Below are 24371 nucleotides of genomic sequence, written 5' to 3' on the forward strand. Positions count from 1 at the left end.
CTCTGGGTTTAGTGGTGGTGTCTTGTACCTGTGCTGGGTGCTGGTTTTAGAACGTCACTGCAACAGGCTGGTAAACTCTGAGGTGTTAGTAGCGATGCTACCAACAAGGTCCCTCCCAACCCAACCCAGCTCTGTCTGATGGAAAACCCCCTCCTAAGTCTCTGGGGTCACAAGCCCGGGTTACTGCATGAAGCCTTCCAGGAATCTATCCCCCATCCACCCTTCTACTCCACATTTAAAAGACCAAACAAACCACACATAATTTATACTTTAATACAGAAAAGAAACGATACATCTGTAGGTCGTACACACAACAGGTAATACTTCTGTACATCCAGAGTAAGACAAAACTTGACCTTGTGCCTCAACAGTAGGTGACTGAGAGAGGAGGAAAAGCAAATGCGCACTTTTTCAGATTGATGTAGTGTTCCAGAGGAACTCACTCTACTAAAATCAAACCAAATCCAAAATCAATCTTTAACTAGTTGGGAAAGCCGATCAAGCACAGTGGCTTTTTATAGTGATAGAACTGCATAGAAATCACAGAAGCTGGATACCTCCATCCTAAGCTGAAGGTCCAAATTGATTACACAGAGCACCAATAAGTTCCTACAAGGCCCTGACAACAGCCGGTGGCAGCTGAATTCCTGGGGCCACCTTGGCCGAACCCTCCGAGCAGCCGAGCTGACACTCAGCTCAAGAGCAGACAGGGGTGAGACTGGGTTTGGCTCAACACGGTACTCGGCTGTCAGATCCTGGAAGGTTGTGTCGATAGCAGACGCTTGGCCTTGGATGACTGGACACAGTCCTGTAGGGTAGAGCTCAAGAACTTGCAGAAACTCCGATTTCCAGTCAGCCGGTCACTCCCAATACACATTTACTTAAAATTTACACTGCTGCAAAAAGACACGCACACCAAAAGAAAACCCATAGGGCCTGGGGGTGAGTTCCATCACTGCTGGGCAGACGGTGCCTTTGCTTGAGTTGTGGGAACAGCTCGCTACAAAGGTAGGTAGTGGGTTTGTTCTGGCCCTCAGCTGGAAGATTAATGGTCTGTCTGTCTTCCTTTCTCTACTACAAAAATAGAAATTCATCTAGGGCACTAATGGACAGTGATTGCTCACCTCTCCATGCTGACCCAACGACACACAGGGTGGATTTTTCCAATGCAAGCAGGTGGGCCTGGGCATCTGAACCCCTGGGACTTTCAGGAGGTCCTGAATCACTGCTGGAACTCTTCCTGTAAGCACTTATAAAAAGAAGAAATCTATTTGCTGCACTTAGGAAAGAAGAGAAGAACAGAAACACTGCAAAGAATGCAACCTGTATCCACAACAAATGGGAACTAAAATGTCAGCAAGTACATGTCTTGGCAGAGATTCTGTCACTCTTGACTAAATGACACCTCTAAACCTTCAGGAAAACCTGTGCTTAACACTGTCACGTTACTTACACTGAAAGAACTAAACACCCTCGGCAGCAAACAGTAACAGCAATCTTCAGTGCAAAGTCTATCACGTTTTGCAGACAGATGGAGAATAATAAAAAATTCCCTGCCAAAGAGAGGATTAAACCCCGCAGAGGCAAACTGACACCTACTTCTGTTTTGCCCACCATGACCCAGTATCTCAACACACAAGCGGCAGAGGTTTCAACAGCAGTCAGCTGCAAGAGCAGAATTGACCTGAACTCAATTTTGCAAGGCACCTTCCTCCCTCCTTTTGAATCACGGAATGGTTTGGTTTGGAAGGGACCTCAAAGCCCATCCAGTTCCACCCCCTGTCACGGGTAGGGACACCTCCCACTGGATCAGGGGCTCCAAGCCCCATCCAACCTGGCCTTGAACCCCTCCAGGGATGGAGCAACCTGGGCCAGGGCATCTCCACTCTCATTGTGAAGAATTTCTTCCTAATGTTGAATACATATCTTCCCCTTTCCAGCTTAAACCCACTCCCCTCATCCCTGCCCTCCCTGATCAAGAGCCCCTCCTTCACTTTCCTGTAGTCCCTTTCACTACAGGTGAGATCGCCAGATGGGGAGCAGAGCAGCATGAGAGCCTTTCTTAGGTATAGGTGGTTTTCTCTATCAAAGGCTGTCTCACTATTGGTATTTCTTACCTGACAGACAGCAAAATGGTTCAGCCAGTTCCAAACAGGGAAGAAAGTAGCTACCCTTCTAAGGCAGCAACAACAGAGCGCTCCTCAAGAGAGTCTACAGAAATTTGGACTGCATAGGGTTGATAACACCATGGTAACATACATTATTCAGGTAGCAAACTGTCCTGGGAACCCCTCCACTGGGTTGTTTTGTCTTAGCAGGGATAGAGAAGACAACTGGAAGTCTTTAGCATGCACAGTCACCTCTAGAAAGCTTCTTACATCTATTAGGCTACTAAAGAGACTGACTTCGTTGATAAAATATCAAGTATAGTCTTTTCTTTTTGGCTTTTCCTTCAGCATCATCTACTTGTTATACTGAATTTAATAGAAAATATCCCTAAGACAGTGATTCCATCTTATGGAGAAGTATACACAGGAAATTCCTCTTGATCAGGCATGTGCTGCTTCCTATTACACTAGTTCATCCTTCCCTAGGACAGAGCACTGGATGCACAGCCAGGTGGCAGTGTGAACAGATTCCTCCACACTCAGGACTTTGCTGTTCCAACTGTGCTACATTTCTGCTGGCTGATGAAAGGGCATCATCTGTCCCGCTTTGACGTTCAGTCCTTTGTAACTGATTATCATAAAAGCAAAGCTAAGCGCCTAATGGCAAAGGAAAGCTTTGTCTTGACAGGCCCAGAAATTCCTCTCTCATGTCAAACAAGATATTTCTAAATACTTCCACACTTCTAAAAGAAGTTTAGGTAAAATATTCAGCACCCACCAATCTGGAAGCCTTTGTAGTAGAAACAAAACACATTACTTCTTTTTGTCTGAGATGTTGCTTTTGATTGTACAATTAGGCTATACAGTGTGGCTCTTTATTAACATGCTTGAAATATGATAACGTAGTAAGAGCATGAATGAGGATACAGCACCTTGCAGGAGTCTGTGTTGGAATGAAACTGAGGACTATCCACCCTGAGCCACTTCTAATCTGGTAGATCGTTAACAGCCATTTGGGAGAATGGTGCATTGAGCCTGTCAAGTTCATCTACTTGTGGAGGGTGGTGCATTATAATCTCATGGTCCTCTGAAACATCATCGCCCACAGTGACTAGGTTTGTTAAAGATTTGCTTCGAACGCACTGGAAATCAACATGACGGCTTTTGCCTTCTTCTTTTTCCCATGACATCTGGATGAAGGGCCGTTGAACGTAGTTGTATATCACTTCTGACCGGCCACCGGGCCTCCTCTTCACCTTCTCTTTACAGGTGGGATATCCTGAAACACAGACACACAGTTGCACCACAGACCTGCACAGAGGAACAACAGCATCCCCGAAGAACAGGTTGAAGTGATTATGGTGCCAGGGGGAACTGGACAACGAATGCTCGTATTCATAGTCACAATTATTGGCTTGCAGAAAACTGATCTCTTTACTCCCTGAAAAGAGGGTGCAGTGTTGTGTGCAGTCATACAATCAATGCCTGCACAGCATTAGCTACTTCGTAAGCAGACATAGCTCTCAGAAAAATAAGACAGTCTCCCAGGACAGAGCATAATGTTCTCTAAGCTCCCTAAGGGAATGCTTGGAACAGCGGGCAGGAGCACAATTTTCCTTTCCTGTTTGTCTGGTCCTAAAGAGAGACAAGACTTACTGGTACACGTGACAGATCTTTCATTTTCCCTTAACTTTTAAGCCTCCTGGCTAAAGAGTTGAAGGAAGATGCCCAGTTTCTACTATTTTCATGAAAAGAAATGCTTTGTAAAACAGAGAGCAGAACAGGAAATGTCTAGAGCCCGCAGAAAACCAGGCTTTGCTGACTGTGGATCACCTGTTCTAGAATTTCCTTTGTTGAAGAAATACTTTACCTTCAATGCCAATGCGAATATTTTTCAGGCCCCGTTCTTTTAACACGGCTTTTGCAACATCGCGGTTCTCAATGTACTTGAAGAATCTGTACAGCTTGGAACTGTAAAGGACTTGAGAAACGAAAAGGCAATTAGAATCTACAAGGAGGGACCTAGGACCCATTTTTGACAAGCGCAGCTGTGGGCGTGAGAATAAACAGGCCTGGTTTCTGTTCTTGTCCCTGGCATCGGCTGCACTCCCCTGGGGAGAGGGTAGTGATAGACAGTCTGGAGAGAACGGGTGGTGATGAGTGTGCAAAGCAGAATATTCCCTCACTAGGGAGCCAGGAAAAGGCCGAGGGGGAGGTGGCAAACGAAAGGCAACAATGCGGAGAGTGCTGTCATTACCAATGCAAGCACTGAGACCAAAGCTCTAGGGGCCAGGTATCCTGCTTCTAGCAGCAGCCAGTTCAGAAGGAACGTACAAACCAGGACTCCGTGTGCCACCATCTCCTCCTGGAGGAAGAAGCCTGCTGTTTGGGCAACAGGTCCTTTCCTTACAGCTAGATGGCTGGGTGTGCGCTGAACACAGAACCAGAAGCCTCAGTGCAGAGCCCTTACTTTGTGAGTATTCCTCTCCCATGGGAGGCGGATAATCTTCATCCCAGTCCACGGTGTCTTCATCTGTCAGCACCACAATATGGCATTCCCGCTCCCCTTTCCTCGCACTATCCACCATTATGGGCAGGATTAGCTCCTCCAGGTAGCCGTCGAACTGCTTGTGAGCACCATCATTGGAGAGCTCATGTAACAGAGCACCTAATGAGACACAAATTAGATGACGAGCTTCCTTACACAGTATGAAAATACATCCCAGCTCTACGTTTTCCAGATACGTTCAAAAGCACAGCCTGCATTCTTCAGGCAAATTCCTTAACACATGCTCAGATGCACTAATGGTGTTCAGCTCCAGAACAGGCAAAATCAGATGTGATCGCATTGCAAATGGGATGCAAATTACACCATAGAACCATTACATTAGCATGAAAAACCACCAAGGTCCAGTCAATACAGCAAAACAGAAATAAACTGACTAATTCATTCATTAAAGTACTTGATTTTCCAGCTACAGCCTCTGCCCTTGAAAGCACATTTTCTGCTTCTCTGTGGTCACTCATCAGAGGACAGGACAGGTAATCCCACCCTTTCACAGATTTGCGTAGGTTAAAAGTACTTTCTCTGCCACCATACCAACCAAAAAGCTGCTCCCAATCAGATACCTTCATGACCAGGAACTCTCTACTACGTTGCAGCTTTGGTACCTTTGGTTCCTCCCCTGCGCACGATTCTTTAGCTTAAACTATTCACAGCTCTTTCGTATGTTTTAAATGAAGTTATAACCTTGCTTTTAGCCTTCATTTTGTTTGGCTACAACAGCAAGCTGCTCTTCTCAGCCTCTGTCCCAAGAAGAAACTAGAATTTTTACAATTTCAATTTGCTTTTTTAAACCAAGTGTTTGCATTCCTGCAGGATTCAATCACTTCACTTTGGATTGATGCAGCAAAAATTTAAATACAGTGCGTACTTGAGTCCTAGTGGAGCTTGTACCTTCATGCCTAAACTAAAGCACACGATCAAGAACTGCACTGAATCAGGATCAGAGTGCTCAACACCATGCAGATGTTCTCCTAAGGGTTGATTTCTCTCCACACTTACTTAAATCTTGACATTTGATTGTGTTGAAATCAAAATTTATGCAGAGGTAATCACATGTATCTCGAAGGTCTGGAATGGAAATCCCATCCGGGCAGTTAATGATTCCAGTTTTGTAATAATCCTGCAAATAAAAAGACAGTTTTTGGAGAGAAAAATTAAGAATGTTTTGTACTCTTGATAATTTTTAATTAGTTCTTTGTTTTGTTAACCAGCATTTGGGAGTTACAGAGGCTAAATATAGGTTTGTGAACAGCAAAAACAGCCCTGCTTGTCCAAGGATCTATGACACTGCTGATCCTCTCGGGTCTGATAAACTGTGAGCTCCAGTTAGAACTTTTCCCATGACTTACGGTTTCGTAACATCTCACATGCAATAATCATTTATACACAACCAGGAGGTCAGGACACAGCTCACAACTACAGCAGCATGACATAAGGAAGGTAAAAAGGCAACATGAGCAAATATCTGGAACGATGACTCATACCAAAGTCTATCAATGTTTTTTAAATCACATTGCAAAAGAGTAACGAAAGAACCCGCTGTGGGGGGTGCAGCTGCCTGGGAGACAGCGTGGTTTTGCATGTGATAACCAGACTGGGTTTTTTCTTTTCAATCTGCAAAAAACACCTCCTTACCAGCACAGTCCGGAACATAGCTGAGCTAATTCCTTCTGCGATTTCATATTCTCCCTTCTCATTCGGCCTGGTGAAATTATACTCTCTTCCTGGACCAAACATCCTGAACAGATAGAAATCTGTGTAAGTGCAAAAGTACACTTAAAATGCATTAATTCTAGAGACCAATAGGTGCACTGAGTTTAAACAAATCCAGCAGTGACACAAATACACAGTAACTTGAAATCTATACTCGTGTCTCTTACCCAGTAAGTAAACAACAATCGCTGTCTTGGCTAAGCCCTCCTACAGCTGGACTCTACCTGTCACCACAGCTACGGTACCCTAAGGAACAAGTCACAGCTCGGAGGAAGAGACACTAAATCCTGGGGCAGAAAACACCCTGGCAATAAAGCCCTTTCACTGAGGATACCCAAGGTAACTGCTGCCTGCCTTTTGGTCCCTTGCTTTACACAATGACCTCTGCAAGGGTCAGCAACCCAAGAGAACCTGGCTCCCTTCGGTCAGAGACGGGTGAAAGCGCTGGCAATATTGAAAACGAATGCTTCTTGCCGCATCACAGAATCATAGAATAACCAGGTTGGAAGAGACCCACCGGTTCATCGAGTCTAATCATTCCTACCAAACACTAAACCATGTCCCTCAGCACCTCATCCACCCGTCCCTTAAACCCCTTCAGGGAAGGGGACTCAACCCCCTCCCTGGGCAGTCTCTGCCAGGGCCCAACGACCCTTTCTGGGAAAAACTTTTTCCTAATGTCCAGCCTGAACCTCCCCTGGCGGAGCTTGAGGCCATTCCCTCTCGTCCTGTCCCCTGTCCCTTGGGAGAAGAGCCCAGCTCCCTCCTCTCCACAACCTCCTTTCAGGTAGCTGTAGAGAGCAATGAGGTCTCCCCTCAGCCTCCTCTTCTCCAGGCTAAACACCCCCAGCTCTCTCAGCCGTTCCTCATAAGGCCTGTTCTCCAGCCCCTTCACCATCTTCGTTGCTCTTCTCTGGAATCTCTGCATCAATTGGCTCCAGCCTGTAAGCTACATTACAGGGAGCTGAGTAACTTCTCTTTGGGAGAGTATCAAAAGACAACAGCAGAAGGGGGATGAAGCACTATAATTTCTCCCATTTTACTAAGGTATCAGCTGTGAACAGATGTCCTACTCACTAACAAGGCAGACAAAGAGAAGGGGAAAGTGGATCATGTCTAGCACGCTATTTGAAGGCAGTAGACTGAAGGGAGAATGTTATCTAGAGAACCACCAACTTGCTCTACACACAATCACGTCTTCAAGGCCTCGTTCACAGCCGAGTTTTGAACGAGGTCAACCTTGCTTCGCTTGTGTGTACGGATGAGATTGCAAAACAAACACAGGGGTTTGTTCCATTTTAGCAAACATTTGACCCCTTCAGGAATCCTGAAAACAGTGAAAATCACCCACCTTCCCAGCATAGTATCAGGGTGAGCGGTGAAAATCTGTGGATTCACTGCAAAGCGAGTGCCATCTACCACAAGCGTCACTTTCTCTGGAGCCACTGTTTGTGAATTGTTGCTTGAAGACAAAGCGCAGCATCCATGGCGTTCCTGGGTATTAAAATACTCTGACTGTCTCTTATTTCCATCTTGGAAATGACAGTTGTGCGTGTCTGCCGGAGCAGAAAACACGCTACCGATCTGGGGACTTACTGGACAAGTGCTGTGCCGGCATTCGGAATCTAAACCTGGGAGAGAAAAATATTGCGAGGGTAAGACGTAATTTATCGAAAAACACAATTTCATAGTAACACTTCCTATTGCGATGAGAAAAATGAGTCCTACAACAACAAAGGATGTCAATCTACATAACTGCCAGGGTAAGACTGCATTTTCAAACCAAGCCAGCATTTGGATTTTGGATAAATCGATAAACCACAGTCCTTGTTAAAGCCAGATGGATGCGGTGGGTAAAAAGCAGGAGCACAGGAGTCAAGCAAGAACAGAAATGCAGACAGACACCAAGTCCTGCCACCTACTCTCATGGAGAAGCTGAAACAGAAGCGCACACACCACTAGAGGTGGTTTTATGGAATCACAGTATGGTTAGGGTTGGAAGGGACGTTGAAGCCCATCCAGTTCCAGTCCCCTGCCACAGGCAGGGACACCTCCTACTGGATCAGGTTGCACAAAGCCCATCCAACCTGGCCAAGCCAGCAGTGCCTGATGCCCAGTCCACAGCTGGCACCAGCTCATCAGGACTGTCCAGCTACTTTCAACTTTCCGTGTTCAGGGAAGACCTCAGGAATTGCTGCAAGTTGGCTGCCACGTGATGATCTTGCCGAGACAGCAAGACCCTAAACTCTGCAGTGGACCTCTGCCCTTTTAACCTTTGGCAAATATAATATATGTATATGTACATTCTGTACTCCCCAGTGTAAACTGCCTTGGGATACTGGAATTATTCCAAAACATAAAACCCCTCATTTAAAAAAAAAAAAAGAATTCTCCCTTATAGATCACTGTAAGGTAAAAACATTATCCTTACTCTCAGTCCTGGGAGCTCCAGCAGGGCTGTGTCCTCCTAGCATCATACTACTTTCTTCCAATTCATGAACTGCCACAGTTACATTTTCCACAGAGCACTTGGACTCCAGGTTTCTTGACCAGTTTGTCCCACCAGCACAGTTAACATTCATGCTGGGCCTCCGTGACTTGAGGAGACAGTTGCGTTTTCTAAGAGATGAGCTAGGAGAGAAAAATACCAGGTTGTTAGTTTGGGAATAAACTCCCAAGCACTGCGGCACAAATCCCTGTATCTGGTAGCTCAAGGGATGGGGCAGCCACAGCTTCCCTGGGCAACCTCTTCCAGGGCCTCCCCACACTCATCGTGAACAATTTCTTCCTAAGGTCTAATCTAAATTCTTCTCCTTCCAATTTAAAGCCGTTCACCCTCATCCTATCACTCCATGCCTTTGTAAAAAGTCCCTCCCCAGCTTTCCTGTTGCCCCTTTCATGACTGGAAACTGCTCTAAGGTCTCCCTAAAGTCTTCTCTTCTCCAGGCTGAACTACCCCACCTCTCTCAGTCTGTCCTCACAGCAAAGGTGCTCCAGCCCTCGAACCGTCATCTGGACCCGTTCCAACAGTTCCATCTCCTTCTTATGCTGGAGACTCCAGAACTGGAGACAGGACTCCAGGTGGGGTCTCATGAGAGTGGAGCAGAGGGGGAGCATACCTTGCCTCGCCCTGCCGGCCTCGCTGCTTTTGAGGAGGCCCGGGATATGGTTGGCTCGTGAGTGAAATTATTCTTCCCTGTTCTCACTTCACACTGCTCCTTTGTATCGTCTAACAGATTGTGTTTGCTGTCCCTTTCCCTTATTCTCCTTTTGGCACACGTTTTGTCCTGCTGTTGCCCTGGACAAGAAACAGCTCTCCTGACTTGGCTTGAAAGGCTTTCCTTTCACTCTCAAATATAAAACACCAATTTCCTCATTAATGAATTTTCCCAATTTCCCCCCTGCAGAACAATTGTCCTGTGTCTTTTCCTTGGCTGGATTAAGACCGAAGGGCCTGTCGTTGCCGTCTACAAAGCGTGGCAGAACACTGCCATGGTCAGATAGGAACCAGACAAAATACAGCCCTAATAAAATGACAAAATGCCAAACCCGAGCTGGCGAGTTCTCCAGGCTGAGGCCTTAATGAGCAGCTCTGTGGTAGGTTTTGAGCCCATTGTTACCGGCAGTCACTACAGGCATTTTGTTCTTAATTAGAAATTTAATAAAAGGGATAACAATTCCTTCCTCTCGTTCTGTAAAACCAATGTGAATTTGCCAGCATTATCATATCTGAATATTTTTAGAAAATCTGTTGCTTACACATCGCATGATTGCCATCAGAAGGGAGATTTTTGGCAACACCATGTGAAAAACCACCTACTTTTCCTTTTCCAAGGTTCTGGCTGGCTGCTAAGGAATTGCAACACCCGGAGCCTGCCTGGGTCATTGTGGTTCCAGCAAGCTTAACAGCACAGAGAGCATCACTGCCCACCTTTCCTCTCAACAAACACCCAGCGCTGGCTCAGAAAACCCACTCCAAGTACATTCCTGGCTGCTTCCTTGGACCTGGTTAGGCAGGGAGTTGGATCAATAAGCAGTTCATATTCAGGCAAACAGCAGCTTTATCCAAGGAAACTTGACATTCCAGAACTTTTAGGCTTTTTAAGTCCTCTTTAATATCTCCATCAATGATACAGACAGCAAGATTGCGTGCACCCTCAGCAAGTTTGCAGATGGCACTAAGCTGAGTGGTGCAGTTGTCACACCAGAAGGATGGGATGTCATCCAGAGGAACCTGGACAGGCTGGAGAAGTGGGGCTGTGAGAACCTCATGGGGTCCAACAAGGCCAAGCGCAAGGTCCTACACCTGGGTTGGGGCAATCTCCAATTTCAATACACGATGGGGGATGATGTGACTGAGAGCAGCTCTACAGAGAAGGGGCTGGGGTGCTGCTTGATGAGCTCAATATAAGGCGGTAACGTGCGCTCACAGCTCAGAAACCAACGGTGTCCTGGGCTGCATCCAAAGCAGCGTGGCCAGCAGGGCGAGGGAGGGGATTCGGCCCATCTATTCCTCTCTTGTGAGACCTCATCTGGAGGATTATGCCCAGTTCTGGAATCCCCAGTATAAGGATATTGAGCTATTGGAATGGGTCCAGAGGAGGTTACAAGGATGATGCTAGAGCACTTCCCATAGGAGGACAGGCTGAAAGAGAGTTGGGGTTGTTCAGCCTGGAGAAGACAAGGCTCCAAGGAGACCTTACAGTGACCTTTCAGTACATGAAGGGGCTACAAGAATGCAGGGAAGGGACTTTTTACAAAGGTTTCTAGTGATAGGATGAGGGGCAATGGGGATAAACTGAAGAGAGGCAGATTTAGACTAGACATAAGGAAGAATTTCTTCATCATGAGAGTGGGGAGGCGCTGGAAGAGGTTGCCCAGGGAAGCTGTGGCTGCCCCATCCCTGGAGGTGTTCCAGGCCAGGTTGGATGGGGCCTTGGGCAGCCTGATCTAGTGGGAGGTGTCCCTGCCCATGGCAGGAGGTGGAACTGGATGAGCTCTGAGGTCCCTTCCAACTCAAACTATTCTATAATTCTTTAAGTGATGCCAAATAGCACAAAATACCTACAGACTGAATTTTCACAACAATCAAATTGGGTTTGATTAATGTTGCAATCTTAGTTGATCTGCTTAAGCAGAGTCAAGAGACTCTGCACACCTTCCCACAAGCCCTCGACTACAAGATTTCAGACAGCATTTACAGAACTACCATCAGATATGCAGGGACTACAATGCATGGATTTTCCCTGATCACTTCTCCATTTTCTACTTAATCTGTCAAGTGGGATTTTTAGGAAAAAAGGCCCCAGCTGTCTGACACCTTTTTCCTCTTCTTTTCTATTACATGAAGTTTAGTGCTAGTGAAAGGTGCTAAAACCTGCAGCGATGGGAAATTCAGAAACATGTTCTTCACTATTGTGGTGGCTTTTACAAGCGTCAAACCTGACTTTCCTCATTAAATCTGTGTAAGCTGAGTGTTCAGCCCCGCTGATAATATGACTTGGGGTAAGCTAATGGCATTTTCCTCTCTTCTGTCTCCTCCTGGCATGCCCAAATCCTGCACAGAGTGTGTCAGCAGAATTGAGGGAAATGAGTAAGGATTCTCTCAGCACATCTGGCTGGTACAATAAATACCCCAACCAGTCATTTAATGTGACAAATACACTGCAATCACGCGTACAACCCAGCAGGGAAACCTGCGCGTAAAGACTTCAGACGGCCCTGCTCAAGCCTCACCAGATTATAAATGCCCTGCTTTCCTTTCATGCCTAGGATCAAGGTGAGCTACCTGTGGTGAGAACGAATACCTATAAATAATAATAAGCACTATTCATCTTCAAAGCTTTTAACAAATATTAACTGCTTATTGCTCCTAAGAGCCCTGAGAAGCACTGCAGGGAAGTCTTCTATGAGGGAAAACAGGGACACAGCAAAGGAGCAATCGTATTGAAGAGCAGCCTGGGCCACTAACCAGGCATTATGGTGACTTTTAGCACATTCAGTCCTCAAGCTCCCTGGCTGTTACCCTACGGGCCCACAGGACAAACACTAGCAGGCTACCATCATCTTTGAGGTTTGTTTCCAGCACGTTTCTAGCCTCTGGCAAGCATAAACTGGGCTGGTACCACATAATTGATCACGAGCAGTAAACAAGCGCCCTGCCTTCTCAGCTCACTTCTCAATAACTTGTTTGTACGCTCGGATCCTGAAGGAGCAGGTGGGGACCAGTCTGCAGAGGAGCTAAAGACTTGGGGCTTGTAGCCAGCTGAGATTTTTGGGAGCTGGGAACACAAATATCAAAAGCCCAGTGTCATATTCAGCACTAAGGATCAGAGAAAGAGCTCTTAAATAGGCAGCGATATTTTTTTTTTTACTTGGAAAGGGAATTGGTATAACAGTCAAACCCCAAAATTCCCATCTGACTCTGACCACTGGTTTTGCCTAGCTCAGAGCCAAGGAGGTCCCTCCTCCCTCCAGAACACAACAGAGTTAAAAATGAGCCGTGCAACAAGCATCCCCATTCTCCAAACCATGTGCAATGACCACGGTGAAGGCACCTCTGAGCATGTTTAGAGCCAACACATTTGGTGAGAGAAAAATACAGAAGCGATATTTAAATATCTGTTTTTAAAACACAAATTGGAAATGGAGTTTTATTCTTCGATGCATCTGTGGCACAAAGAATTCATGCTACAAACTTCTTGCAGAAAGAAAGAGGCTGATCCTTGTTCCACATAATTTTTATGATAGAAGGAAATGTACTGGAACCTAAAAAGGCTGGGATGATCCTTCCACACCCTAACAAATATGAGGCACATCCAAACCCACTTCCCAAGGTACACAGGTCTCACCCAGCTACTGGAAGGCGCCGAATGGCTTAATTTGTAGAGCCAGCACAAACAGTGCTGAGCTGCTGGGTTAACAGAAAAATACAAACACAGCAACATGTCCTGCAGAGAAATCTCATCTAGATGCAGGACGTTTTATTAAGAAAAGGTAACAAAAGTGTCATTGCAGACCTGCTGGTTTCTAACTATTTATTGTATTACTTGTTCCGTACCCTCAAGATTCTTTTCCAAGAGCCACTATAAAATCATTTTGGTATCAAGCCCATAGAATCTTACAGAAACTTCTAAGAAAAGCCATTAAAAGCTGAGCTGTCAAAATCCACCGAAGAGTAAAGCCCCTCACTGTAACATCTGACAGCTTACGCACTGCTTCACTGCCGTCTGGCATGACAAAAAGCAAGTCAGAAGTGAGTAAAAATAGTAGAAGTGAGTAAACTTCCTTCACCCTTCATTTGCAAATGGAAAAGAATGACCAGCTCAGAGGGAGGGAATCCAACGTCAGTAATCTTCTCCTCTGCCTAAACCACAGCGTAACCACGATGACTTAAATAAAACTCCAAACAACTCATTTTTAAGGTGACAACACTCCTTTAGATCTACAAAAACATCCCCATGTACAATTATTCTCAGAAATATGAGCAAGCAGGAAACACACACGCAGGGTGTGCCTGACCTAATTCTGCTACCCGCGAACAAGACGTGTTTCTAATACAATTGCACGCCTTTCAAAAACAGTCAGCCTTGCTTTAATTTCTTAAAAAGATATCCTTGAAACATGCCAAAAGTTTCCCTAAACATAAAAGCAGGAAAACAAACCAGCAATTATTGAATTCCTCCTCTGGAGAGAAAAATGGAAATCTCATGGGCTTAAGATAAACAACGGGAAGCATTTCCTGCACGTAAGGATTAGGGAATCAGAACAGGGTATGCCTAAATCCCAACAGGTTGTGCAGTGCAGAGATCACAGTATCAGGGAATGGTTTGGGTGGAAAGGAACCTCAAAGCCCATCCAGTCCCACCTCTGCCATGGGCAGGGACACCTCCCGCTGGATCAGGGGCTCAAATTCCCATTCAACCTACCCTTGAACCCCCCCCAGGGATGGGGCAGCCATCACTGCTCTGGGCAGCCTGGGCCAGGGCCTCCCCACCCTCACAGCAAAACATTTCTTCCCAAGATCCAAACTCCATCTCTCCTCTTTCAGCTTCAAACCATTCCCTCTCATCCTGTCCCTCCACTCCGTGATCAAGAGCCCCTCCCCAGTTTTCTTGGAGCCCCTTTCAGTACTGCAAGCTGCTCTTAAGGTCTCCCCAGAGCCTTCTCTTCTCCAGGCTGAACAAGGTGCTCCAATCCTCAGGTCACCTTTGTGGCCTCCTACAAGGATACCCAAGCCAGGAGCGATCCACTGGCCAAGGCTTCACCGCGCCCTACACGACATGGAACAGGCTGCCCAGGGAGGGGTTTGAGTCACCTTCCCTGGAGGGGTTTAAGGGATGGATGGACGAGGTGCTGAGGGACATGGTTTAGTGATTGATGGGAATGGTTGGACTCAATGATCTGGTGGGTCTTTTCCAACCTGGTGATTCTATGACACGCGGGTCTGTCAGCTGGAGATCAGCCACGCTGAGTGAGCAAACCTGGCCTCTTCCAGGCAGCACCCACCACTCATCCATCCTCCCACAGCTGCCCTGCTCTCGCGCACCCTACACAACTCTGGAATTGGGTAAAGAAGAGATAAAACTTGTTATGAAAAAAACATCATATTGGCAAATAGGCAGCAACCCAACTTTCTATTTTCCATCAAAAATATTTCCTTCTGAATGTCATACACACACTTCCCCGGAGAGAGGGAGGAAGAAGGAAAAAAAAACCAACCACCCCATACTGCCTGTCAGCTCAGTTCAGCAGCATTAAAAATTCCCCAGTACAGGGAAGCATTCCAGAGAATGTGCAGAATGAGAGTAATCCAACCGTTAGAAAGAAAGGCAAAGAGTAAACCTTTCTGCTCTATTAAAGCCTCAGAACAGATCTAGGTTCTCATTCAGTAAATATGAAGGAAATCCCCTGAAAACAGCAGGTTTGAATTCGCATGAATGGAACTGGAGTCAAACCCTGGGAATTTTGGCCTCTTCTTCTGCTCATCTCCACACAGGCAACTTGGGAGCTCCTGAAGATTTTAAAATATAAAATGCAGAAAATATGGAAAGGAAACAGCACAGAAGGGCACTGGAACATAACCTACTCAGCTGTGCCTGCTCTGGTCTTGACAGAGCTTCCTGTTTTACGCTCTGCTTCCATCCCTTCTGCTTTCCCAGCAAGAGGGAAGCAGCACCATTAGGAAACTGGAATAGACAAAAAAAGTATAAAAACTGCCTATTGAAACTCATTTTCAGTGCACATTGTAGAAAAATAGAATTGAAAATGCAAGAAGCTCCCTTTCCTTTCATAAGTTGCTTGGAGTAACCAAAAGCTATGGATCCTCTAACTCCTATCAAACCAGCAGAAGCTGATAAGCCCACACTGTTGGCATTGCACGGTTTTCATGAGAAGACAGACACTTCTAAAGCCATGACACATCCTAATTTAAATCCTGCTGCCTGCTGCTGGCCAAATTCTAGTGTCTCTCCACAGTCTCAGACTCAGAGGGTCTTCTCACTGATTACTGGGTGGTGGGTTGATTTATTTTCCAAGTATTTTTCCAGTTGTCAAGTACAAATCTGTTCCTGACTTCCTACCTCTCTTTTGAGCATAAGGTTTGTCAAGGAGATTAGCTTTTATCCTCTTCCAGACGGTGAAGGGCCAATGCATGAATTGTCACCCAAGCAGGGAGTATGGTGTCACCCAGCTGGCCTGGACAAGTGCACCTTCCAGCACAAGGGGCCGAGCGCCAAGCACTGCTCTGTGCAACAGAACAAAACCAGAGGTGCGCAAGGCAACGTCAGACCTGGCAGCTCTGAGATGGATGATGACAGCACCTGCAGATACGCCAATAGCACAAGAAAACAACACAAAAGCACATTCACCCAAATTGCATCAGATGGCAAACCTACCCAGAGCCTCCAATGTGCTTTTCTCATACTCGCTAACGATCTCGCTTCGCTTTCTGCTATAGGTGCAAATATAAACAGACAATAGAAGGGTGATTTATAAGTTGAACCAGCGTGAGCACATTACAAAAGGCTTTTCCCTTGTTATGAAATAACTCTATCAACATACAGCGGATTCGTTTTCCATCTGGCTTCGAAACATGGATGGAAAATCATGTCCAGAAGGACTGATGCAATGCAAGGACAGCCTGCAAATTCTGGCAGGAGACAGTACGAAGGCTGATGAAATGCTTGATTGTTTTCTCCCATTCTGTACATAGTGCTGCACTGTTAGCAGAGTTTAGACTTACTCATTTACTTGAGTCTTAAAAAAAATGCGCTGTTTCTACACGTGCAATTCAAAACTGCAGTCTGCAATATGGTTTGAATGGTTTAACGCTGCACGTCCCACACTTGGATTGAAAACCCGCGGTTCAGCAAGTTCTCCTGTAACTGCTAGGATCTGGTTTACGCGTTGCAAGGTCACATCGTTGCTGATGGCACCGACCCACAGCAGTTCCCCACACTGACAGCATCATTTCTTTTGCCAACCTATAATTACCAAGAGCAGTACGCAAAGAAAACTTCCTGAGATTTATTAACCCCACTTCTCCAAAACAGGGAAGTTATCCTGTAGCAGCAGCATCAGCTGAAAGAGGTGAACTGCACCCAATAATGTTCTCCCACTGGGTATCTCAGAATTACTGACCAAGGCAACAGGTTAATGCTCTGCCAGGGCTGTTTCGCTCCCCTGTGAGGCTCTGGGTACAGCATTAGAGAGCACAGTCAAACAACCTATTCAGGCTGATTCCACTATTCACACTACTGGACTTAAGACAGTCAGCTGAAAAATTATAGTTGATATATATTTGATCCTCGTAAAAAGCTTAACACTACAGTACTGGCAGCTCTGCTAGTGCTACCTGATTAAAATCAGTCAGAAAGTTCAATAAAGCTGGCCATGCCAACCCAGAATGTGTACCTCCTGTCTAGGCAGAAGGATGGAGTATGCAGGTGTGACCAGGGGAAAACCCTGGTGAAAGATGAGCTGTTGCAAATACAAGCAAGATCATCTTCTGTAGAGACAGGAAAAGCTAAATGTTCCCCTGCTAAAATACAGAATACTGAGCCAAATAAAGTTTTAAGCCAGGTGACAGCTATGAGCTACACTTCATCCTCACCGGTGTTAAATTAAGCTACAAACACTTAAGTACAAGTTTTCAACAGAAGCAACAGGAGCAGGCAGGAGTTTTGCCCTATATTCTCTCTCACCATTTTCTACAAAACTGTTTACTAAGCCTTCAGAAAAAAAACCCAACCATGTTTCAACAAAGCATAGAAGACCTGCCTAAACTCTTCAGGTTTTAAAATGCTCTTTTCTTTCTCAATTATTAGGCAGTGTATTCTAAAATGGTGTCAAAATCACACCAGTTCCTACAGCTGCGCTACAAGATGTCAAGTTTCTAAATATAAGCTATAGTAAAAAAAACCGTAAGGACAAAAGTATTTCTGAGCAGGCTCTAACCCCAAAGCCGATGTACCTGCAGGCACCAGAACTTACAGACATCACCACCCGCATTTCCCATCGCAGCTCTGGAGCAAAGCTTCTGCCAAGCACCCCCTCTCAACCCTCTCTCCTTACTTACTGGCGGCTCATATGGTCTCAGTGCCCTCAGCACCAATATCCCCAAATCCGTCTTTACTAGAGGGAAGCACTAAGTCACAGCAAAGCTTTGAGTTTAAACTGTTTGTGCAGCGATGGTCACTCCCCCAAACCCCAGAAGTCTGATTCATGTAAATATTTCACTTTAAAAGTCCTCAGTGCCACCACCCCCCCCAGCTGATTCCTGAGAAGCTGGAATACACATGGTAACCAATAGCTTTATTTTAAGCCTTCCACTTTCAGCAAAAGCTCCACAAAATCTCTCTCCCCAGATTCCAGGAATCGCATGGTAGAAAAGACACAGTTTTATTAAACCCTTCACGCCGTGTGGTTAAAACACGCTCCTGCCACTCGTCTGCCACACGTCCCTTACGCAGGCAGAAAGGAATCAACTACCAGAATTTGTGAGCAGGTACATAACCGCGTGCACACAGATTCCCAAGTCCAGAAGGCTTTGGACTTTGGCCCAAACAAACTTACAGTAAGTGAGGACAAAATGAGTTATTTTGAGACGTCAATCCCCACGAGATGCGCTGCTAATGGACCCCAATAAAACACACCACGTATTCTCAGCGCTTATAGCGGAGGCATTACACATTCCTGTCACCTGGAAATGCCTCCTCTATCAGTTAAAATATGAAACCAATCTATTCTATCACTCTTAATGCTTTTCCCTAACATATACCTGGACTGCCCAGCGACTGTGCCAAATGCAATTACACCGAATTCAGCACATAGGTATATAATAGGTAATTTTTAATGCAAGCAGAACCTGAAGACATAGGAAAATATTTTACCCTGACTCATGCCAGTGATAAAGCATGTGTGTGCGCTATTACATAGCAACTGATAAATGAAAAAATGCCTTAAGAGATATCTTACTAAAAAACAAACCAATTAATCAAACATAATAAAACCAAGCTGTCACTAATTTACTCACTCACGTCTGCACTGCACACACGTACAACATATTGCAAGCACTTGTTATGTTTGGTTTGGGGGCAAGCTGTGAATTCTTAAATGCTCAATTCTCTAGTCTGGCCAGGGAGGTGCGATAAAGCACCTGCTGCCAGGTAAGGAGGCCGGGGGTGGGGGGTGAAAAGAGAGAGCAAGAGCCGCTGATCACTACAGCACGTCAGCCCACACAAGGTGAGGCAGGTTGCTGTCACTCAGGATGATGAAACTCTCCACCAAGCACGCAGTTTTCAAGATCCAGGCAGCTTGTAGCACTTTCGAAGCATGCAGAAGAGCATTCACCCCTAAAATCTATGAGGGGGAGAGAGCAGGGTACAAATTAGCATTTCAGCTCACAGTTGAGGGACTGAGCACCCCATCACCCCTCCTGCTTCTCTCACCACACAGAGAGCGAGAAGCTGCAGACAGCATCTCAAGCCCAGCTGGACCTGCTGCCATCATCACTGGCAATTCTGACTCGCAATGCAGAGTCCCAACACCAACATGCAGCCTACAGCAAAGATAAACGGCTCTGATTGCTTTTGGGGCAACAACTATCCAGTGTGGAACCTCCTGAGATGAGGATCAGTGTACAAAGAATCAGCGTGCACTGGGGTACATCATGGTTTAACAGGAGGGCATTATTTCACAGCAGAGCACTGATTGAGAGAATACTCAGATGAAAACACGATTCTTCTCCTCACTTACTGAGCTTTCAGCTTCCTACAATATATTAGTTCATGTTTCACCCAGAGCAAAAAGCACCTAATGGCTTTGACTCTTATTTTAGAAGGGCCGGGAGCAGCTTAAACTCCACCTTCCTCCTCTGGAAGGGATCCCAACCAGTAACTGCTAACTCACCTCCTACAATTCCAACTGCCATTCATTTTTAACCAATGACATGGCACCAGCTGGAAAAAACAACAAGAGATGGCAGAGTTTTGAAAGTTCAATGCAGTTACAGTAGCTATTCATCAAAACCCCACCGGGGAAGCAGCACACTGATTAATGAAATGCAATTAAATTTGAAAGTAAATATTTCAGCCTTGAAAAATCAGTTTATCTGTGCTACAGTCCAGAGGAGGTCAGTGCTTACTGATGCACCTAAAGCCTCCTAATTAAGGATAGCACTAAGCGTCTACAACACACAAGGTGAGAGACTGGAGAAGAGTGCATTTTCTGCATTAATAACAGTTTTATCTTTCAGAAATGCAATAATTAAACACCACAAGTGGTAAAATGGCATTTCCTTTGCTTGTCTGCGCCACCTATAAATGGTCTCAGAATGACTTTACAGCACAAAGCAAAGACAGGCAGACATGCCACAGTCAGGGCATATTGACTGATTTTCTAAAAACAACTGAGAGTTTCACAAACAGCTTTTAAAAAGCCAGGTTCACCCCAGGATCTTGGCAGAGAACACTTTGTAACAGGGACATTTGACAGACAGGGAACCATTGAAGTAGAGCACAGCCCTAATGCAATAACCTCTCCACAGCTTTATGACTCCCAGTAAACAGGAGTCGTTTCCCCCTTGCTCATCCCACCCTAGGTACCAGACACGACCAGACAGGTTTCACTTCAGTATCTTGCACAGCACACCTAAACCTGCTTAAAATGCAGCATTTAGCACTGCTCCTCAGGTCCAACGGCAAAGCTGCACAGAAAGGTGTTTTGTCACTATCGAACACGTTCACTGAGGTCTTTCGGAGAGCACCACATCGTACAGCCCCACAAGGAGAGGACTGGCTGCAGCAGGCTGGCAGCCGCAAACAGTGACCCAGCACTGAGTCACAGCAACCTCCTCCTGGCATCCAGAACCACACGGCAGCCACAACTCAGCCTTCTACACCAGCGAAGCCGCACGCTGGTTAATGAAATGCTATTAAATTTGAGAGTAAATATTCCAGCCTCGAAAGATCAGTTTATCTGTGCTACTGTCTGGAGGAGCTCAGTGCTTACTGCTGGACCTGAACAAGCTCCGATCTACCCGTACACCACTGTCCCTGTTTCAGGGCCCAAGGAGGGCCGGCTGAGGGAAACACGAGTGGGAAGAGAGCCCAATGCAGGCAGCCAGCTCCTCCACCCGCAGTGCAGGGCGCAGGGCCAGGCACTGCTGTCACCCATTAAAGGTTCAGCTGCAGTTTGGTCCAGTGTGAAAATCACAGAATCTCTAGATTGGAAAAGACCTCTTAGACCATCGAGTCCAACCATTCCTATCTGTCACTAAACCATGTCCCTGAGCACCCATTTTTTAAATACCTCCAGGGATGGGGATTCCATCACCTCCCTGGGCAGCTTCTACCAGTGCCTGATGACCCTTTCTGTGAAAATTTTTTTCCTGATATCCAGTCTAAACCTCTCCTGGCGCAGCTTGAGGTTGTTCCCCCTTGTCCTGTCCTCTGTCACTTGGAAGCAGAGCCCAGCTCCCTCCTCTCCACAACCTCCTTTCAGGGAGTTGGAGAGAGCAATGAGGTCTCCCCTCAGCCTCCTCTTCTCCAGGCTAAACACCCCCAGCTCTCTCAGCCGCTCCTCATCAGGCCTGTTCTCCAGCCCCCTCACCAGCTTCGTTGCTCTTCTCTGGACTCGCTCCAGAGCCTCAACATCCTTCTTGTAGGAAGGGTCCCAGAAAAAACAAACAAACAAAAAAAACCACCCAGGACAAGGCTTGGCAAAACTCATGTGTTAACACAGGAGATCTGTGCCTAACATTGGTAGGAGGTGGGCTGGGTGGCTATTGGGCAACCCGTATCTCCCCACCACAGCCAGCAGGGCAAGTCACTGGAAGCCAGTGCAGATAAAGCTGCTGCAGCTCCAGCTGCTCCATCTGAGGCTCTCCCTGCATGCAGAGGCACGCACGCAGCGCAGGTTATCAGCAGTGTTTGCAGAAACAAGGGAGCTCTCTGCATCTGCGAGTTGTTTAATTCACATTAAGATAACAAAATTCACATTAACAATAACAAAAAGCAAACCAAACACACGGCCTGCCTCCTAGAGTGCCACTGCATCAGTAAACACCACAAGTAATGCTAAAGTGATCCAAAATAAACAGAAAAGCTTTATTTAGCACAATTGGAGCTCTTCAGGAAAGCACATCTTGATTTATTTTAGGGAGGCAAGAGCAGGGGCTAAAATTTCAGCTGGATAAAGGCAACCATTTGCACTCTGTTGATTCATGTCAGCAGAGAATTTGATATGTGTTTTCAAGAACGGAAAAACATCTTTCTCAAGAGTACAAAACAACCAAGGTTTATGCTGGTGTCCTGGCAGAACACCTCTTGTTTACATGTCTGGATACATATTTCACATGTCAAGCATAGTCATACCACTTTCTAAGAATATTCGATTACATTCTTTCTCATGTGCATAATTCTTTTGTGAAAATATTTGGGTAGCATCATATTTCAGCAAAATTAGCCAGGAACTATAGCTGTATTTTGTGGAAGTTTAAAAAAAGGGAAAATATCACTAAAGAAAAAACAACATCGAAAAAGCAGAGACGAGGCCTATTTCAACTGACATAATGAGGTGTTCGTGCAAAGAAGGTGCCCATTTGGGCTCTGAATAAGGTTGCTCTTGGAAGTGGAAAGTTCTAAAATTGAACAGTATTCCAGAACAGTCCACTCCAGATAATCTTTAATTTGATGGGTAAGCAACCTACTGATTTCTTGTTCAGCATAGAGAAGAGAAGGCTGCAGGGACATCTTAGAGCAGCTTCCAGTACTGAAATGGGCTCCAGGAAAGCTGGGGAGGGACTTTTTACAAGGGAATGGAGTGATAGGACAAGGCGGGATGCCTTTAGAATGAAAGAGGGAAGATTTAGACTAGACATTAGGAAGAAATTGTTCACGATGAGGGTGGGGAGGCCCTGGCCCAGGCTGCCCAGAGCAGGGGTGGCTGCCCCATCCCTGGAGGGGTTCCAGGCCAGGTTGGATGGGGCTTGGAGCCCCTGATCCAGTGGGAGGTGTCCCTGCCCATGGCAGGGGTGGAACTGGATGGGCTTTAAGGTCTCTTCCAACCCAAATCATTCTATGATTGTAGCCAGAACTACAGCTGGTTTTGTGTTTATCTCAAAGACAACAAACAAAAGCAAAGCTAGGATTCTTAAAAACATATTAATTTTAAAGAAACTGTCTTACACGTCTGTCCTTGTGAGGAGCATCCAACTACCCTGCTTAATAATGCAGGAGATAAATTAGCATATTCCAGCAGCAAAGCTCATGCATGACTGTAATGAATCCTTAACAAGAGGATAGACAGGTCTTGCTGTGAAGCCTGCTAATTAATAGTCTATTAATGCACAAAGAAGCTCTCTCTAACCTGAGGATTTCAACTCAATCCTGGTCAGATGTGAGCAAAACCTTGACTTTTTAGAGCTCTTAACATGGATGGCATGAAATGAGCTTGCTATTTTCAATCTGGCTGCCACACAAGACACTCACAAGAAAACCACCATCACTAACAGAACCTTTTGGTGGTAAACCCAGCAGAAAACTCCCATGGGCAAATGTCTCAGCACACTCGACACCAGAGGCTGCATAAGACCTGGGAGGCCGCATCTGTGGGATGTGGCCAGGCAGCCCGAGGGTGCTGGCATCCCCACCATCAGGGCTGCTGCAGCTCTGAGGCCAAGTAAAGCCCTTCTGTCTCAGGGCGGTCAATCTGGCTGGTCCGAGTCCACAGGGGGCTTTGTTTTGAATTGTTATTTTTAATTCAACTGTGACAGCCTCCTAATTAAAGACAGCACTAAGCGTCTACAACACACAAGGTGAGAGACTGGAGAAGAGTGCATTTTCTGCATTAATAACAGTTTTATCTTTCAGAAATGCAATAATTAAACACCACAAGTGGTAAAATGGCATTTCCTTTGCTTGTCCGCACCACCTATAAATGGTCTCAGAATGACTTTACAGCACAAAGCAAAGACAGGCAGACATGCCACAGTCAGGGCATATTGACTGATTTTCTAAAAACAACTGAGAGTTTCACAAACAGCTTTTAAAAAGCCAGGCTCACCCCAGGATCTTGGCAGAGAACACTTTGTAACAGGGACATTTGACAGACAGGGAACCATTGAAGTAGAACACAGCCCTAATGCAATAACCTCTCCACAGCTTTATGATTCCCAGTAAACAGGAGTCGTTTTCCCCCCCGCCCCTTGCTCAACCTACTCTAGGTACAGACTCACCTGCACTTTTACCAAGGAACAGGCTGCGGCAGGGAGGGGGCAAACACGTCCTGAGGCCCCAGTAGAGGGTCTGGAATGGGAGCCGTTCAGGGAACTGATCGTGAGAAAGCTCCTCTCCCACGTGCTGCAGACACATGCCCAAGACATCCCCACCATCAATATTTTTCTCCATTAGTGCAGGATCTGAATCGATGGCTTTCAATCCTACTCAAAAAGGTTTTCAATTGCTGTGCAGTACAACCTAATC

General features: G+C 45.9%; 1 protein-coding gene across 4 annotated transcripts in view; it reads right to left on the minus strand.

The window, feature by feature from the left end:
* Positions 1–257: 257 nt before the first annotated feature.
* Positions 258–24371, minus strand: part of KCTD20 (potassium channel tetramerization domain containing 20) — a 32895-nt gene continuing 8781 nt past the window's right edge. The window contains exons 1-8 of one of the 4 annotated variants that reach the window (XM_069875777.1): positions 20545–20765; positions 8819–9018; positions 7739–8018; positions 6310–6412; positions 5674–5794; positions 4579–4776; positions 3979–4089; positions 258–3387 (exon numbers count right to left, since the gene is read on the minus strand). In XM_069875777.1, the coding sequence (XP_069731878.1) occupies positions 3095–3387; positions 3979–4089; positions 4579–4776; positions 5674–5794; positions 6310–6412; positions 7739–8018; positions 8819–9018; positions 20545–20750 (1512 nt within the window). In that variant the 5' untranslated portion in view covers positions 20751–20765 and the 3' untranslated portion in view covers positions 258–3094. Of the gene's footprint in view, positions 3388–3978; positions 4090–4446; positions 4777–5673; positions 5795–6309; positions 6413–7738; positions 8019–8818; positions 9019–17965; positions 18066–20544; positions 20766–24371 lie in introns of those variants that run through there. The other 3 variants (XM_069875778.1, XM_069875780.1, XM_069875779.1) reach the window with 3 other exon arrangements.

This window comes from Phaenicophaeus curvirostris, chromosome 24 (genome assembly GCF_032191515.1).
Source record: "Phaenicophaeus curvirostris isolate KB17595 chromosome 24, BPBGC_Pcur_1.0, whole genome shotgun sequence".
Classification (NCBI taxonomy): domain Eukaryota; kingdom Metazoa; phylum Chordata; class Aves; order Cuculiformes; family Cuculidae; genus Phaenicophaeus; species Phaenicophaeus curvirostris.